This window comes from Ambystoma mexicanum, chromosome 10 (genome assembly GCF_040938575.1).
Source record: "Ambystoma mexicanum isolate Mex_15411 chromosome 10, UKY_AmexF1_1, whole genome shotgun sequence".
In the NCBI taxonomy this organism is placed as follows: Eukaryota; Metazoa; Chordata; class Amphibia; order Caudata; family Ambystomatidae; genus Ambystoma; species Ambystoma mexicanum.
In genome coordinates, this window is record NC_090932.1 from 1,401,233,824 (window position 1) to 1,401,253,785 (window position 19,962).

General features: G+C 50.1%; 1 protein-coding gene across 2 annotated transcripts in view; it reads right to left on the reverse strand.

The window, feature by feature from the left end:
* Positions 1–19,962, reverse strand: part of MYO1H (myosin IH) — an 833,585-nt gene that overhangs the window by 524,975 nt on the left and 288,648 nt on the right. For both annotated transcript variants that reach the window (XM_069619421.1, XM_069619420.1), the window contains exon 11: positions 3,227–3,346. In XM_069619421.1, the coding sequence (XP_069475522.1) occupies positions 3,227–3,346 (120 nt within the window). The remainder of the gene's footprint in view (positions 1–3,226; positions 3,347–19,962) is intronic.

The window sequence follows — 19,962 nt, forward strand, 5'->3', positions numbered from 1 at the left end:
GATTAGGCACACAATTCTAATGAAAAGACTAGGGGAAAACAAAGCGCTGCACTACAATTGCTGAAATGTTTCCTCACCGACTGAACAGAAAGAACCCACATTCCATGATTCACATCGAACACAAAAAATATGACATACGCTTTACCACAAGGATCAAGCCTTTCCCTACTCCCCTTCAACATCTATAGGACCCCCTAATGAAAATCATTCAAACCCATGGAGGTACAGCCTACAACTACACAGACGACACCCAATGCATCTTCAATATAACTAACAACAATGACCCAGACAACACCCTCAATAAATGCCTCACTGACATAATTGCCAGGCTGGCAAACCACAACCTCAAACTAAATCCAACCAAAACTGAAATATTAATTGCCCCACAAGAAAGCAGCCCCACAGACATCCCTCACATGGCCCCCGACCACGAGAACCCAAACAGAGACTTCAACAGTGTTACAAAATCTGGAAATCCTCGTGGACAACAGCCTCACCATGGTATCATAAGTCAACACAATAGCTTAAAAATGCTTCTACCTCCTCCCATTAATAAAAGGGATCCTCCCTCACCTTAACTCTGCACACAAAACCCTCAGGAACATGTCATATGCAAATAGTCTATACCTAGGAATGCCCAAAAGCCTGACCAAAAAATTACAATGCATTGAAAATACTGCAGCAATACTATTCCTGAGACTAAATAGAAGAGACAACATCACACCGGCCCTAGAAAGTCTAGACTGACTACCAGTAAAGAAACGCATCAACTTCAAAACCCTTTGCATTGCCCATAAATCACTACAAGGACAAGGAGCTGAATTCATCCACAGAAAAGTCACCCGATACCAGCCGAGTTAAGATCCAGCACCGACCTCCAAATCGAAACAAGACACTTAGAGAAAAGATCATTCAGAAGAACTGCCTTTTCCTATCTGATAGCCAAGCTATGGAACTCGATAAATGATGAACACCACCTCACTTTCAGTAAACTTTGAAAAACCTGGCTATTCAAATTGCTGAGATAATCACTGACCAACCACTTAACAACCACCCTATGAACAGACCCTCCAACCCATACAATCCATGCTTCTACAAACCATAAGATGGAAACAAGGAAAACAAGGAATACATTCAGAATGTAAAACAATGACATAACTGTAAATAACCAGAGATCACCAAAAACCCATAACCACTTCTTTGCTCCCACATGACCCACATTCATCCCCTACAATACACCACGCCCAGACGGCTAGTGATTGAACCCACCAAAACACATAAACCGCACATCATTCCAACCAAGCGAAAAAACAAATCACCTCTGACAACAAGCAAGTCATGAACTGGATGCCGCACTTCTGGACACAACAAGCCCAGTGCACAAAACAAAGCACACCCAGAAAGCTCACACACACACACAGACACCAGTTGGTCCTGGTTCTATACGCATCAACAGATGAGCACAACTTCTATCCTATTCTTCTCCCCCTCACTAACCAACCCTACCCACTTTTCCTTACAGAGCCACGTGAGCACCTGGAAACCATGAAAATGGCAGCAGTGGGCAGTATAAATAAGCTTAACATAACATAACATGTGACCCTCAAGAGGTTGCAAATGAGGCGTGATCCGCAACAGTAATTGAGAATCATAATGTCCCCATTGTACATTGTGACTAGGGGCTTTGAATTCCATTCACAAAGGCATCCATTTAGCACAGCACTGGCGTTGCAAATCCATAGCCTTTGGTATTTCCTACTGACAATGAAAGCCACATCTTTAATGAAAGTGTCAATGGGCCTCATTACAAGATAGCCGGTCTGGATTTAACAGTGCCGGTGAAACCGGACCGGCACTGTTTTCCGGACCGGCTGACTACGAGTTCTGTGGCCGTGTGGAGTTACACCCGCCAGGTCTCACCTGGCGGGCGTAACTCCACTGGCCACAGACAGACGTGGAATCACTGGCACCATTACCGCATGGTGTTGGTGTATCCGCGGCCCCCCATTCCCTTGGGACTCCACGGGAATGGTGAGTAACAGAATGCCGGCGCCGGAATTACCAGACCACCGGCTGTAATGCCCCGGGGAAGTTTGGCGCTGGTAAATCCCCACGAGTCCGGCGGCAGCCTGACGGTTTTACCAGTACAGCTACCGGCGGACTTCTAATGAGGGCCAATGAATTTATTTATAAAAACAACATTTACATACGTTTCCTACATTTTAGGACGTTGCTAAAGCTAGACCACTGGATGATTAGCTATTTAAAGGTTTCTCCAATTTTGCGACATCTATTTCATGAAGTCTGTTGAACGTGAATACAGATATCTTTTCATATAGCACTTCAGGCCAGATCACTCGCTCTTTAAAGCATTCCGATATGATTTATTTTCTTCTGATTTAAAGGCACTGGATTTAGCAACCTTGGAAGAATGAAAGACCGGGTGCCTGATGATCTGTGTAAAATAAGAAAAGGGTAATTTGTGATGGAATAACATTTGTCCTATTTGCTCCATATTATGTATCTACCTACAGCGATCCTGTTTTTCAAAGAGCTTCATTATTCCTATGCCTGACAAAGTGATCTGAAGATTACAAAAGCTTGCAAATAAATTACTTTGTTAGCCTAACTAAGGTATCAATCACCCTGTTGTCTTTTTTGCATCACCACTTTTATATTACCCTTGGTTAACAGGGTATACAGCAAACTGTATATCAGTATGGGCACATGATATGGAGCAAACAAGAAAAGTGTTGTTCCATTGAGGAATTACTGAGTCAGGCCTGCTTTAATTTGTACATAAGATTTCTGGTTGCACACAGATCACTGAAGCATAGTTTAACAGATGGCTCAATGCTAGCGAAGAGACCATGCCCCAGTCCTGGGCTTCCATGTCTCCATCAATTGCATTCTGTCGTGCTGTAATCTTGAGTAACTATAGTAGAATGAAATGAACCTAAGTAAAACTCAAGTAAAAGCTAAGGCGAGGACTGAAGTAGCGTCTTCTGAGTGGCATGGGGCCATCTGGTTACCTTACTGAACAGATCACATACTTTAATGAGGTGTTTTAAAAGTTGACACACAGATGTATCATGATTTAAAGTATTCAAGAAGCAACAAGTCTGCCCAAATTAAAGTGAGGAAAATAAACATTTCCACTATGAGCACGGACCAAAGAGTCCCAGAGTCATAATGCATATACTTTGAGCCCTTCTCATCCACTCACCTTATTGGCCAAGGATCCATTGATTTTGTTGACAAGCCAGTTAAATGTCCGTCCGTAGATTGCTTTAGCCACAGCATCGCGAGCATAATATGATAGTTCTACATTCAGTGGTGTAAGAAGCTGCACATGAAATAAAAATTACTATTACTTTGCTTTCCAGCTGCGTTCTCATGTTACTAATAGACGAAGGAGCAGAGGTCGAAATGTAGGGGTGAAGGTAATAACAGAGCAGATGGATGACACAGAGCCCACTGGATCACAAGGATAAATAACCACAGTAGCAGCTCGGGGGTGATCACGACTATCTCCCCTATTGCATTGTCTCCTTTGCATGCCGAACTGTAAGATGCTTTTCTTTGTCTCTCCAAGTCTGATTTTAATAATGCAATTCTTGGACTAGGTTATCAGAATATATACGCACATTTTTTTTTTCAACCAGATCATTATTAGCAAATGTTCACAATGTAGGATCAAATACAGTGCAAAGCACTATGAGCATTTCAAATCGGTACAACAACAATATAACAGTGGTTTTTCATATCTATATATGGTTTTTCATATATATATATATATATACACACACACACACACATATATATCAACGTTATCTGTCCACAACCATATTTTATTATTTTTCACCCCCATCCCCTCCTTAGGTGTAGGTCCAAACCATTAATTTACATCTCCCATCACCCTTCTGTCACTTAATTACTCATCCTCTTCAGATAGCATGTCCCATATACGCAGCCTCACAGGGATATACAATTGGTTAGCATCGTTTAGAGCGTGTTCATTTCAAGGAGCCCAGATTTTCCAAAAAACGTGCTAGGTCATCATGTATAATTGCTGTCATTTTCTCCATGCCGAGGAGAACCCACAGAACAGAGTACCATTGCACAATGGAAGGCACCTCTTTCTGCCGCCACATCTTCATAATACATCTCTTGGCTCCTAACATCACATTTGCACATAACACCCCCTGCTCCTTCTAAGCGTAGCACCCCCAGCCCCATGTATGTTCAGGAGTACTGAGGCCAGATTAAAAGTAGGGTTGCCCCTCCAATCTCACCAACCTTCGATTTCACCTCTTGCCAGAAATCCCCCCACCAAATATGCTTCACTGTCCACTCCTCCCCACAATCTCGGCAGCATAACAGGGAGTTAGACCCTCTCAATCTATACAACTTCTGCGGTGTGGTTCGCCGCTGGTTTCCCTTGTATTGCTAATATATAATCTATCCTTGAGTAGGTTTTATGACCAGAACAGTAGGAGTAGTCCCTCTCCTGTGGGTGGTCTATCCACCACACATCCATCAAACCCATCCCAACCAGGCGTTCCCGCAGCTGTTTTGATATCGCCCCATAGCATGCCCCCGCACCCCTCCTGACCTGTCCCATTGTGAATCAAGCATCAGATAAAATCTCCAGAAAACAGCCATTCTCTCTCCCCAAATGTCTCCATCACTCCTTTCTGGGGCAAACTCCAAATGTCGCCAGTTCATCAAACCATGCATCTAAAAACTGCCCCTGTCCTTGATTAGGCGCATATATCAATACAAGTGTGTACATCTGCCCCTTCACCATAACGAACCGACCCAGCAGGGGATTCCTCTTGACCTGCACCCCATCCAGATTAATCTCTCTGTGCAGTAGAATTGCTACCCTTGCTTGTTTAGTTTTAGCATGTACGTGGAACTGAGTGGGATATTCCTTCCAATATAAACTCTTTGCATCCTCCCTCCTGTGATGAGTTTCCTGCAGACATACAATATGGTCCCCTCTTTTGGCCTTATCGCTTACTATGCTAAGCCTCTTGTTCGGGCTGTTTAGCCTTCTACCAATCCATGATTCTAACTTCAACTTTGCCATATCTGGGCTATTTGTTTCTGCTACGCCTCCAGTCCTCCCCACTTGACCTTTCCCTCCCTACCCATTTCCAGAATATTCCTCCAGAGGCTGATGCCACCTACTGCTAGACCTGATCCCCCTGTTAACAAGTCAAGTGTCCCTGGAGTCTCCGTCCAGGTTCTTGGCATGACCACCACCAGTGAACTGTCCCTAGCTGGGCACTCCGTCTCTCCCCAAACAAGCCACCCAATCCCCTTTACCCCCATACAACCTTATTGCCAACTTGGTTATTAACAGATTTGAACATCAGAGAACTACAATTGCTACTGGCGCCCCCTCGAACCAGGATTCTCCACATACCACCCTGGCAGCCAATTGGCCAAGCTAAGCTTTGCCCCCCTCTACCAGGAGGTTACTCCATCTAAGCGCTCGCAGGACAAGGCTGCGGTGTTGAGTGATGCAGGTTCACAGAAGACGCTGCCAACTTTCCACGTAATACGTTTGTTATGTCCATGCAATCAAGCCTATATAATCTGAGGTTTGGGACCCTCTGCAGGACGAGGCCGTGGTGTTGAGCGACGCAGGTGTTTGGCGACAAAGGGGTCTGCGGCGCAGACTGTGAGTGCTGACATTTCACCCTCCTGTCTGCGGCCACCTGGTAAGAAGTTGGAGTTTGCTTGATGCACTGCACTTCCTTGCCCTCTTCCCACACCGTCCAACACGGCTTCACGCGAGCGCACCAGTCTCCTCCACCCTTGCTTCGTGTTCGTTCTCTCCCTTCCCCTGCGCAGCCACTCACACTCCTCCCTTGCGCTGCCCCGTTGCACTTGCACATGCGCCATAGCCCACTTGGTCCCTCGCAATCCTTCATCTCGTAGTTCCTCGCAGCTCCCTGTTTGCATGTCCTCGCATCCTCCTCGCAATTGCCTGACCACGTGTTCAGTGCTTGCTTCGCTCCACAGTCTGTGTGGTTCCTTGCAATCCTTCATTGCGTGGTTCCTCACAAATCCTTGTTCACGTGTCCTTGCATCCTCACTGTGATTCCCTGACCATGTGTTCAGTGCTTGCTTCGCTCCCTAGCCCGCGTGATCCCGTCGCAATCCTTGATTGCGTGGTTCCTCGCAACTCCCTGTTCGCATGTCCTTGCATACTCACTGTTATTGCCTGACCACGTGCTCAGTGCTTGCTTCACACCCTGGCCCACGTGATCACGTCGCAATCGTTCATTGCATGGTTTCCCACAACCCCCTGTTTCGTGTGTCCTCGCAACTTTCTCGCATTCCCTGACCTCGTACCCCATGCATTACTTCGCACCTTCCAGCGGGGTCCCTCGCAATCCTTGACTGCGTGGTTCCTCGCAACTCCCTATTCGCGTGTCCTTGCAACTTCTTTGTGTTTCCCTGTCTGCGTGCCGCACGCACTGCTTGCGCTGCCTGCGTGGCCCTTCGCATTTCTTGACTGCGTGGTTCCTCGCTACTCCTTAACTGGGTGTTCTCGGAACCTCTCTGCGATTCCCTGACCGCGTGCTCTGAGCACTGCCTCACACCCCTCCCTCTCACCCCTGCTCCCACGCACCCTTTGTTTCTGTCTGAACTGCCCTGATCACTGTTTGTCTTACTGTCCTGTTTCTGCCTTATTATTTGCCTACTTAGGTTATCACTCTTCAGTGCTGTTGTTTTTCCTATACTGACTCCCCTGTTTTGCTTATATTGCCTGTATTTCTCCTTTATACTTCGCCCTCATCTAGGTCCTCTTTCGCCGATTTCTCCTGTTGTGGTTTCTTGTGGTTTTGTATTCGCCTCACTGCCTGTCCTGTCCTATATTGTACTACTGTGTGTTCCGTTGCCCTCTTCCTTCCTCCAGGTTCTCATTTGCCAATTACTTTGTCATTGTTGTTTTTTTGGGAGAGGGTTTATCTTCTTAGCAAATTGTTTACTTAGAAAACTGTTCTACTATTGTCTGAGCTATTGTCACGTTGTTCAATTGTCTCCAATTGTCTCGTCCCTCTTTGTCTTGTCTGCTTGCACCCCTCCCTGTGCCCTTTCCTAGTGTCTCCACCCTTTCTATCTCCCCCCTCTTCATCTTTCCTCTCCCTACCTACTCTAAGATGGTCTCTGTTTCTCCTATCTTTTCTAACTGCTTTTCTATTGACTATCCTGCTCTCCTCCCTAAATCTGGTAGAAAGAAGTTTAAAAAGGACATCCTGGTCTTCAACCCAGGCCTCCCTATTGCTGATACCCATTCCAGTGCTTCCTCCAGACAAACCCTCACCGACATCCTCTTTGTCGTTCCCTCACCAAATCTATGGACTCTTCATATGGTCTCCGTGCTTTCTCCTTTCTCTTCTTCTCCCCTTAATGGTGGCACCCGCTGGGAGGCCCTCCTGGCCCCCTTCCACACTTCTTAGATCATCAATAATGTTTACCTGAATGCAACCATCTTGGTCCAAGGCCCTCAGGTCAACCTTCTTCTCTTTGATAGACGCTTCCTGCACCTCATCGATTTCCGTCCCCTCTCTTCCCTTCACGGCTTTCTTGCCTCCCCCTGCTGTCTCCTTCTTGTCTACCTTGCCCTCTCCTCCTTTCTCTTCTTCTGCCCCCCCCAGATTCCTTGGGCTTCTTCTACAACTCTGTTGTTTGTACCTCTGATTTGTACCCCTCCCGGAAGTCTTTCAAGGACAGCAACCTTCTCCATATTGCCACTCTCAACTCTCGCTCAGCTGTCAAACACTCCTCTGACATCTGCCACTTCCTGGAAGTACTTGACCTCAATGTCCTCGGTTTTACTGGGACATGGTTCACGGCCGGCTCCGTCACAAGCTTTGACACTCTCCTCCCTGGTGGCTACAAGATCCTTGTGTCCAGATACAACCGTACCGGAGGGGATGTAACCCTGATCTTCCCGGAGTGGATTCCTGCCTCTGCAATTCCTATACAGGTCAACTCCTCTTTCGAATGCCTCGTCTGCAGGCTCTCTCTCTCTCCTGGCCACTCCCTTACTGTGGCTACCATCTATCGGCCACCTGGCCAGACCTCCTCCTTCCTCTCTGAGTGGGCTGACCTCTCCTCCACCTTCCTGGCCTCAACCACTCAACTCCTCCTTCTTGGAGACTTTAACATCCAGCTGGATGCTTTCTGTCCTTCCTCTGGACTTTTTCGCGACCTCTGCGACTCTCACTCTCTATCCTCCCCTCTGACCTGACTCACTCTGCAGGGCACACTCTGGATGTTCTGATCTCTTCAGACCTTCCCCTTTCTCTCCCTCTCACCACTCCTCTCTCCTGGAGTGATCACTTTCTCTTTTCCTCCCATCTCATCCTCTCTACCCCTCAGGCCAAGCCAACTCCAGCAACTGCCACCTATCTTCTTGGTTATCCAACCTATGAAGCGTGTGTCAGTTGAGACTTTCACTGCCACTTTCTCAAACCCCCTCCCCCTCTGGCTGCCTCACACCCTGCACAGCCCTTTCCATGCCCCGCTCTACTATTTCTGATACTCTTGATGTTCTTGCCCCTCTCATGAGGATCTGCTTGAAGCCCAAAGCCAAGTGCAACTTCTGGTGCGACTCAGACCTCGTCACCCTTAAAGGCAAATGCACGGTGGCTGAGACAAAGTGGCATGCTTCTTTTTCATCCTCTGACAAACTGGCCTGCCACCTGCTCCAAAGGCAATACTGGCTCTCTGTGCGCACCAAGAAGAGAGCCCACACCAAAGCTTGCATCTCTGTGGCAGCCAACAACTCTGCCAAACTCTAAAATCTGCAAGGAGCTGGCCAATCCTGCTGCAGACTCTACCTCTCCTGTCCCCTCCCAGGTCCTCTGCACCGCTCTGGAGTCTCATTTCATCTCTAAAACTCAGGACTTTCTGTCCTCTCTCTCTTCCTCTCCCCATCCTCCCTCTACTCTCTGCTCTTCGTCTGGCCACTCTGTGGCCACCCCCCCTCCTGCTTCTCTGCCTTTCCCCGTTTCTCCCCAGATGAGATTTCTAGACAAATCTGATCTATGAAGGTCTCGTCAAAATAGTTTCTCCCCTGTTCCTCCAAAACCATCAAGGACCACATTGACACCCTGGCTCCTGCTCTGGCTGACTTCTGCAACCACTCCTTCACCCCTGTAGTTTTCCCTTCCCTTCCCCCCTGAAGCACTCTCTTGTGACCCCCTTCTTTAGAAGCCCTCAGCCGACACCTTCTGCCTGGCTAACTATGGCCCAATCTCCATCACTCCTTTCTTGGGCAAACTCCTGGAAAAGCTGGCCATCTGCACTCACCCATGTACTTGCCACTTGCTGGCCGTTACTTACTTATTGTTATTATCTATTCCCATGTACTGCACTGTCCCTGTCCCCTTCCCACGCACTTGCGTGATCTGAATGACACCTGGCCTTGTATGATCGTTGTCTGTCCTCCCTTTGTTCCCCTCCCTTGCCTCGTCACGTCTTGAAACACTTGTGTATAGGTGCGTTATAAATGCCATATCATATCATATCATATCTCCCAGCTTAATCTTCACACTGAACCTGTTGGTCGTCTCCATGACCATCAGTCTGGCGTCAGAGCAGCCGGAAGCACGGAAACTGCTCTCCTGAACATCCATGAAGACCTGCTCTCCAACCCCAATTCTAACACCCCATGTGTCCTCATCTTACTCGATCTCTCTTCTGCCTTTGACACGGTCAACCATGCCATCCTGGTCAACTGTCTCTGTGATAACCTGGGTATCACTGATCAGGCCCTGGCTTGGCTTACCCCCTTCCTCGCCCATCGACACTCCTAGGTCCAACTAGAGTCTTTCCTCTCCTCTATCTCGCTCTCTACCTGTGCTCTTCCCCAGGAGTCTAACCTCTCTCCCTGGCTGTTTAACCAATACCTTCTTGCCCACCGCATTGCCGCTCTCTGCCCCAACTTTCAGTGCTATGCGGAAGACACTCAGGTCATTTTCAGGCTCCCTTCTGCCACCTCTTCTCCTTCTCTCATTTCTGACTGTCTGCCAGCTATTCAGGAGCAGTGTGCCACCAACGATCTCTGCCTTAAAGCCAGTAAGACTGAGATTCTCCTCATAAGCCCACTAGCTCCCTCCTTTCCTGTCACTCTCTGGCCGGCCTCGCTTGGCCCTCTACCTGCTCCCACCTGAGGCTAAAAACATTGGTGTCATCTTCACCTTCACACTCTCCTTCTCTCCTCACATTTCTGACATCTCTAAGAAGTCTCATTACCAACTGCACCTCCTCAGAGGTATTCTTCTTCCTTTCCTCTCTTTCCCCCAGAAGCTCACTGTCTCCAGAGCTCTGGTTCTCTCTAGGCTTGACTACTGCAACATCCTCTTTCTAAATCTGCCTGCTTCTACTCTCCACCCTCTGCAACTCATCCAAAACAGGACTGCGAGACTTGTCCTTGGCCTCAAGCCCAGGGATCATATCTCTCCAGGACTGAAAGCTCTGCACTGGCTCCCAGTGGCTGCGAGGATTACGTTCAAAACCCTCTGCATTGTCCCCAAGGCCTTCTGGGGCCTCAATACCTTTGTACATATAGCTCCTCCGCCTCCAACTGCCTCAGGGCCACTTGCTTCTCCAAGTAACGAGTTGGTGGCAGATCTCTTTCTTCGGCTGGAACAGCCTCCTTGCCTCTCTGAAACTTGAGGAGAACCTTCTCTGTTCCGGAAGCACCTCAAGACCTTCCTCTTTGCTTTTGCTTTCTCTCTTCCTCCACCCTGCTGAAATACTGGCTGAAACTGAAACTGCACTGGTTACCTAGCTACCCTCCCCGCCAGTTGCACACCTGCACTGCCCCCTGGCAACCTTTGCACTCAGGGTTTGTATCTGTATCCCTACAGTCCCCCTACCAGCACTTGGACACTTCATGTCTGCACTTACCCTTGCACTTGCCACCAGCTGGCTGCAGTTTTGATTGTTTTACTGTGTGATCCCATGTACTGCACTTCCCCCTCCCCTTTCCCCTCGCACTTCCCCCCCACCCCCTGCACTTATGTGATCTCAATGTCACCTGGCCTAGGAAGATCATTGTCTGTGTCCCTTTTGTTCCCCCTCCCTTGCCTCTTCGCGCCTTGAAACACTTGTGTACTTGTGATATTATATCATATCATCCAACAAATTATTCTTGGCCTTCGTGGTTCACCCCTCCTGGTTCGATGTAGGACGATTATGTGCTCCTTCACTGGGGGGCTCCTTTTCCCATTGTCCCATCCCCAGTACCTTTATTCACTCCTCCACACTGTTTAATATCTTTTCCTCATTCCCCATCCGGATCTGCAGCTTCATCAGCAAGAGCCGCCGGTATTTCAAGTTCTTCTTAGCAAGCTCCTCCGTCACTGCTCTGAACGCTCTCCGCTTGGCCAGTCACTTGCACCAGATCATCAGAGAGCTGGACCTCGCTGCCTCTGAGGCGGACCTTGCCCCACTTCCTTGCAGCAGCCATTATCCTCTGCTTATCTTTGAAGCTCTGCAACGTCACCAAGATGTCTCTTGGGCACGCTCCCGGGTCGTGCCTCCTTCTGCCGGACAGTTATGTCCAGCTTCCGCACCTGGCCATTATCCACAACGTCTATAAATAGCTCCATGACACACTCTTCTAAGACTGTCCCTTCGGTCCCCTCCTTTAAATCTGTGATCCTAATGTTCTCCCTCCACGACCGGTTTTCCAAATCATCACACTTCTCATCCATCATCAGTATTCTCTCCTCAGCTTTGTATGCTTGCTGTGACACTTCTGGAAGCTTCTCTAACACAGCTGTTAATTGGCCCTTCATGTCCAGCACCCTTTCCCCCAAATCCTCAAGATCCTTCCTGTTTGCCATTATTGCTTGGGACAGGCTCGTTTATGTGTGCCGCCTCTGACCTTGACTATTTCTGTAATATCGCTTTTAAATATGGCTAATGCAGCGCCTAAGTCTTGCTTTGTGAACAGTATTTCTTCAGCTCTCCTTTTTTCCTGAGATAGGAATTGGAGTGTTGACTGCTTGGTAGCACTCACTTGTTGCTTCCCTCCATGATCCCCGTTTGTTTCCGTCTTTCCCTTCTTCTTCAGTCCCATTTACATACTGCTCACTCATCTGGATGGTGTGTGGGAGCCCCCATGGATTTCATGTTTTGATGTTCCTTTCACTCGGTCACTCTTCCTTCCCAGCTCTGGCTCCCCATTTGTCTTTCTCTTTGTTTTGCCCCTTCAAGCAGGCACGCAGTCACAGGATCCTTGGCTACTTGTTCCACTGTTCTCTGTCTGTACTCCTTCAGGCAGCCATGCAGTCACAGGTCCCCTGCTTGGTCTCCCCACTGTGTGCAGCCCCACAGCTACCTTGATGGGTATCAGCCCTCAGCAGCAGGTCTACGGCTCCCTTGTTAATTCACCACATACCTGGCCACCTTCTGGTCCCAGTGTTGTCCATCCACTTGCGAACTGTACCGCCAGGCACTAGCTGAAGCACCACTTCACTCACTCCAGCTCCCCATGCTATACTCACTCCAGCAGGGAGGGTCTGATCTTACCTCTTTTCAGGATATGGGAGTGTGGGTATTTTTGTTGTTCTTTGTTGTTCTTCTTTACCCCCTTGCACACGCAGGGGTCCAACCAGTGCTTTTCCAGAGTACTATTGGGAGCCGTAGGCCAGCACTGCACACTTCGCACTTCTTGCCCTTCTGCTAGTTGCCCTACGACCTTTCTGGGTATTCATTCTCTGCTCTCAGGGCACTCTAATTGCCTTTGTGCTGCCTCTTGACACCCCTGGTGCCTCCTTCCACTCTCGACATCCCCGTGCTCCGCTGCCACCTCTCCGTGCCTGCAGCCCGCAGTGTTTGTTCTCCCTGGCAGGGCTCTCTCTCCTTTTCCAGATAATTGGGCCGCTCTTAGTCAGTGCGAAGTCAGCAGGCTATGATTCTCTTTGTTGGGGGTCGGTCTGTGTTAGGGAGAATTCTCTGAATAGGCTGATTTCCCAAACCTAGTGAGTCCCCCAGCAGCTTTGCTGGATTTTTGGGGTTTATTTTTTTCTCCTGCTAAGAGTGAGACTCTTTTTCTCCCACTCTTAGACAAGAATTGAAATATCCTTTGACTTTGTAATGTGTGTTATAGGCTATGGGGTCTTTTACTCCATAGGGCTTCATGTGTTTTTGGTATGTGTGTTACACAGCACCCTCCGTGCAGTAACACAGGGGTGTCATAGTGACCCCCAAACATAGACTCCGCACCCTGGGACTGACTACTGTCTCCCAGGGCATGTAAAGTCACCATTGGCTTTACTAGTCCTAAATTGTGAACAGAACCAGTACAAACCATCATATTGTGGATGTACTGGTAGGGGCAATTCGATTGCCCCTGGGTCTGTTGTTCGAGGTGGCACTGTCCAGTCCCCCCTGATCGAGTTTTGGCTGGTGGCAGTGGATACTACTTTTTATATTCGACCGCAAATATATTCCTAGGGGATTTTCCCATTGATCGAGGCTACCACTTTTTAGCATAGCCTAAAACATACCGCCGGTTTATTAAATTAATATTAATTCACCGGTTGGCATTTTTTGCCAGAACTCGGTGCAAAAATGGCGTCTGTGTTCGCTTTTGTAACTCTAACCCAAGTCGAGCCCTTTGTTCCACTTTTTGGCGGGCTTCTGCACAGAAGCCTCCAAAAGTGGTGCCACTCTGTCTGGATCTACAGGATGTGTGGGAGGGGGGTTTAGGCACCCTGGAATGAGTTGCCTCGGCAACTCAAGTCGCAATCTTGTGTGATTGGCCCGGCGGCTCACCACTTAGCATGTTTGAGTGACAGCTAGGACTGATGAAAGGGGGTTTTCTGCATAAAAGCAGGGCTTTGGGGACTGGAACTTGAGAAGTTGCCACAGGACCAAAGAATCCGAAGAGGGAGAAGCTGAGCTGACCTGCAACGACGACACCACCGGTGGAGCCCTGCTGAACCGCCTCACCACTTCCCGACGACAGAGAAGATCTTCATCCCGGAGAGTCTTCTTCCTTTGAACTGGTGGGGATAACCAGTTCGCTCTCCTTTTTCACCTTCCTGGATTGTCTCGTGGTCGAATCACCCGTGCCAAGCACCCCGGCGGCTGGATAGCCACGCTTCACCACTACCGCAAATAAAAGGGTAGTACCTTTTAACCGGGAAACTCCGCAGCTGGTCTCTTCCCTGGCAGTGCAACGACCTCCAGCTTTCCTCCACATCGAGATCTTCTCTTCCCCTGGACGAAGCACTGAATTGCACCCGCTGCCAGGAACAACTGCCCCTGCTGAAGCTTTCTCACCATTTCAGGTACTGTGTCCCGTCTGGTCTCCCTTGCAACAGACTGTTCAAGGTGTCCCGTAAATCCTTGACTCTCTATCCTGGGGTGACCTGGGACCTGTTAACTAACTTTTTCTGAACTGCTCCAACTCTTTTTGAACTATCTGCAAAGACTTTTAAAGTATCATTCAACTGTGTGATCTTGGACACATTCCGCCTTGCCCTCTCGAAGAGTGGGCCTGGCCTATGAACTTTCTTGCTCTACAGTAGACTCTGCCTTTTCTGACTTGCTGTGGTTCTTCTAAAAGTGTTGGTATAGTGTGCTTTCCTAATTCTGCCTTTTCCCTCCCTTTTTAATTAACTTATTGGAGTGCCATCTTAGGTTAAGCGCTCATCTCTGTCTGCAAATAAGTGGTGTTTTAACTAAGACTTGTTCAATAAGTAATCAGGGATGTATATATATATATATTGATAGTGACTGTGTTTGACTTGCTTAGTGTTAGTGTATTTTTATAAGTGTGTTTTTAAATAAATAATTATATACTTTTATACCAAAGCTCTAGTCAGTGTTTGCTTGTGCTACTGTATTTTGGTACCTATTTTGTATACTCTATATACTGTCTAACTCTTCTTGAGAGAAGTCTGACTGCTCAGCCACAGCTACCAGGTAAATCTGGGTGGTGCAGACTGCTACCAATTGAGTTTACTGCCAACACCTGTAGTCCTAAGCCTTTTGCAGTGGCCCCTAAGGGAACTGCACAGGTTTCTGCCTAACAGTCTGCGCCCCCTCACGATGGCCGTGAGCCCCCAGCACACCCACAGACTCAGCCAACAGACGTCCGTAGTGTTCGGGCTCCCCGGTCGCACTGTTGCGAACGGGCACTCCCCTTTTGTTTATAATGCACGTGGCGGAGTACAACGTCACTCCGCCGCGTGCCACATCCCTTAAAGGGGCAGCACCACACTCCTCCTTTTTCATGAGGACAACAAATTTACTTTATCAAAATTACACAACAAACGAACATGTCAACCAATGTAACCATAACACATCACACAGCGGTACCCCTTTAATAGCAACCACCCTGGGTCCCTATCTGACTACCATGCCCCCGCCGGGTCGATCAGGATACCTGTCCTAACATGTAGTCGCTGAGGCATACAGGTGTCCCTCGCCCTGTCCTCAGGTGGTACCTCCTGCTCGCCTCCGGCCTGGGAGATCCATCAGCGGTTGTCCCCTCGGCTGGAGATGGAGGGAAGAGTCTGGGACCCCCGCCCTCGTCGGGCACTTCCACATTGTCTGGGTCCTGGGGTATGTCAGTTCTCGTTTCCCCCAGTCTCTTGAAAAAACTCACGTTCCGGGTGACTGATGATCTACCATCTGAGGCTGTCACCATCGAGCCTTTCACAGCTACGATGTCCAGCGGCTCTGGCTCATAGTGCATGGAAGACTTCCCGTGGGGGTGCCTGTTTCTAATCAGCACCTTGTCCCCGGGCACCAGGTGTTGGGGCCAGAGTCCTCTCCTGGTGTTCTCTTGCTCGGTCCTCAGCCGGCGATCTCGCTCCACTTGCTGGTCGTCAATGACCCCTGGTTCTTTCTCTCCGACCTCTGGCAGCAGTCCCCTTGGGCACCGCTTGAACAGCGCTTCCGCCGGGGCCACCTCCGTGGATGTGTGGGGAGTGGACCGTTAGACCCGCAGAAATTGGTAGAGTGCTCTTCTCCAGGCTTTCTCCAGGGCCACCACCACATGCTCAAACGCCATCGACTCGACAAACTCCACATCTGGATATCTGGAGTATTCGTCTACCACCAACAGGAAGTGTCTACCCTGCGTGGTGGACCCAAAGTCTGCATGTACCACCTCCCATGGGCACGTGCCTCTGGGCATCACCTCGATGGCGGGCTCATGTTGTGTGGGGGCAGCCGCCTCGCACCAGACGCATGCGGCAACATGCTCATCCACCCGCCGCTCGAGTTCGGGGAACCACACTTTTAGGCATAGTCAGGCCTTGGTTTTCGCAGCCCCTTGATGTCCCTGATGGGCCAGACTTATGACTTCCTGGATCTTGGCCTGGGGGACAACTATTCGGTCTCCCCTCAGCAGGAGACCCGTGGCAGAGAATGATAGCTCTCCCTGCACCTTCCCCAGCTGTTCTAGCACCCCTATTGTTTCTTGCGTGCGCCCCACCAAGGATTCAAGCACACTCTTCCACAATCCCTGTTGCATGGCGGTCTTTAGGATGTGAAAGCACTCATCTTGGGCAGCTTCAGCCTCCAGATCCTCCACTGCCTCCACCACCATCTGCACGTGGTCGTCCGCCTCCTCAGCACATGTGTCCAGTGCGTCTCCGCTGCTGCTCCCCGGGTGGTGGGACAGGTAGTCTGCCGCATTGTTGGAGCCGGGTTGGTACACCAGCGAGACCCCGTACTCAAGCAGTGCGAGCATCCATCTTTCAATTCTCGCTGGTGGTTTTGAGGATGACCCAGCCAGAATAGGGAGCAGTGGCTTATGATCTGTCACAACAGTCACGGGTCTGCTCAACACGTACAACCGGAAGTGCCTGCACCCCCACAGAACAGGGAGGGCCTCCCGCTCGATCTGGGAATAGTGCTGCTCGGTGTCCGACAGCACCTTACTGGCATACGCTACTGGGTGGACACTGTCATCAGGGCCAATCTGCGTCAACACGGCCCCCAGGCCGAACGGGCTGGCGTCCACGATTATCTCCGACTGGAGGGCAGGGTTGAAGAACGCAATTGTGTCCTCCACTGTGAGGGCGCTTTTGATGTCTTCAAACGCCGCCAACTCAAGCGGACCCCACTGCCACACCATTTCTTTCTTGGTGAGGGCCCTCAGGGGCTCTGACCTGGACGCCAAGTTCTTGATGATCCCTAAGAAACTCCTCACCTCGGACACATTCTCCGGGCGGTGGGCATCTTTAATGTCCTTCACTTTCCTGGGATCCGGGGACACACCACCCTCTTTGAATATGAACCCAAAGAATTCTGTGGTTGGCCTTAGAAATTCGCATTTCTCCCGATGGAGGGTCAGGCCGTGCGACTGCAGCTGCTCAAAAGTCTTGGCCAGCGTGCGTAGATGGTCCACCTCAGTCTTTACAAATACGAGGATATCATCGCTGATATTCAATACCCCATCAAGATCTGCCAGAGCGCCTCTAATCATGTTTTGGAATACCTCGGCCGCCGATGACACCCTGAAACTGAGTCTTTTGTACCTGTACAGGCCTCTGTGGGTGGTGAATGTTGTGATATATCTTGAATCGGGGTGTAACGCGACCTGGTGGTATCAGGCCCTGAGGTCGAGCTTTGAGAAGAAGCAAGCTCCTTGCAGCTCAGTGATAATGTCATCAATGGTCGGTGTTAGGTGTAGCTCCCTCTGTATTGCCTTGTTGGGGCCTTGTTGGGGAGCCTCATATCAATGCAGATTCTCACTGAGTTGGGTTGTTTGGGCTTTCTTGCAACCACGATGGGGGACACCCACAGTGTGGGACCTTCCACCTTTTCGATGATGTCCAGGTTGTCTAAACTGTCCAATTCCTTATCCACTAGGTCTCTCAGGTGAAAGGGCACTCTGCTGTGTTTCAGATCGATGGGCTGCACTGCCTCATCGATGTGTAACCTCACAGGATTGCCAGCCATCTGTCCTATGCCCTGGAACAGGCGAGAGTACTTGTCTAGCAGGTCGTGAATGTCCTCCAGGTACACAGAAAAAGCAAAACTCACTATGCCCAGGGCCTCCACTGCCACGCAATTCAGCAGCGTGCTGGTGCTGACCGGTGTCACGTAGAACCATGCAGTGATCCTTGACCCAGCATGCTCTACCCTAGCCACAAACGTACCATCCAGGGGAATTGGCTCTGACCCTCCAAATGTAAATATACGAGCTCTGGGGGTGGCCAGCTTTGGTGGACTGTCCAGGGCATCATAATGTCCTCGGGCCATCACGTTGACAGATGCACCCGTGTCCACCAGCACAGGGACGGGAGACTTATTCACTGCAACAATGCTTCGTGGTTGTCACCTACTTCTCGACCTCAGGGCCTCCACACTCGACACAAAGAAAATGTTCTCCTCCTCTTCTTCCTCTTCCTCGTCCAGCTGTGCACCTTCCTCACCCTGATCGACCTGGGCAACGTTGGGCGGGTGGGTTTGCTAGAAAAAGCCCGACCACACAGGGCCTCTGGGCACCATCACGGGTAGAGATGCTTTGCACACTCGTGCATAGTGGTCCGCAAGGCCACATCGACCACAGTTCTTTTCAACCGCTGGACACTCAGCAGGGTGGGGCAGGTCATAACCACATCTCTGACACGCTTCTCTGGGCCTTCCGCCCCTCTCGCGGAAGTTACCACTGGGCCTACTGGCACCTCTGCCACCACGCCCCACCGCACATACCTCCTCTGCCTTCACAGGATGTGCGCCAGCCTCCATCTTGGACGCACGTTCTTCTGTGACCTCCTGGCAGCGACTCAGCTCTAGAATGCGAGCCAGGGCGGTCCCCGGTTCCCTCAGTAACTCTCGTCGCAGCTTCCCAGATGCCTCAATGAGCAGGGTCCTGATCATATCATCGGGGTCGCCCCATGCACACGCCAGCGACAGACGCCTGAGTCGGCCATAAAAAGTGTCCAGCGTCTCACCCTTCTTATAGTGAGTCGACAACATCACAAAGCGTTCATAGTCCGCATTGGTTAAGGGTAGTAAGTGATTGCGGAGAGCTGTCTTTGCTGCATCATAGGAGCCATTAGCAGGCTGAAGAGATTCAAATATTTCTTGCACAGCAGGCCCTGCGGCATACAACAGCATCGCCAATTTACTGTCATTGTTAGTCTCCATGGTAGCCCTGAAGTACATGTCAAGGTGGTCAACCCACCGCTTCCGTCTGGGCCCCAGACTGCACGGCGGGCCAGAGACATCGAACTCAGGGATAGGTTGGAGCGCCGCTGGGGGCCTCATTTGGGCCATGATTGGAGGTACTGGCCCAAGCCCCGGCACAGATGGGAGCTGGGGTGGGGGCTGCTGTTGATCCACAGCTTGCCCACTGTCTTTGTTGGCTGGATCACTTATGGGTTAGAGCGCACGAGCACCCCTTTTGGTGTAGTAGGGGCCGCAACTCACCCCGATGACGTGGCTTGGAACAGGCCTGCAGGTGCAGCAGATCGTTGCCAGGACACAGAGTGCAATGGAGTCCAGCAGTGTGGCAGCATCCAGATCAGCTACATCACCATGGAGAATGTCAAGGTTTAACAAATTTCCTCCAAACACACAGCAAGGCAAGATGATAAAGGACCCACACAGCAACAAAGGTGGGCCCAGAGTCCAGACATGGGCATCCCAGAAATTGAGGCAGGGAGGCCTGTGGTAGATGTGAGGGAGCAGCACGCTTTCCCCAGTACCTCACCTTCACTCTGTGAAAAGTGCCTAAAGTAGAAAAATTCACAGGCTTTTAGGTAAGTCTGGGCAGAGATAGCTGCCCGCTATCAGTTTATCCAAAAATTGGGCTTGGATGTCTTGCGTGGGCCCTACCGGAGCTCCACGATCATCCCAGGCCTAAACATGAAAATGGCCGCCGCTGCGTGGTGGCCACCCGGCCCGTCTTATGGAACGAGCGAGATCCTTCACTCGATCGGGACAAAAATT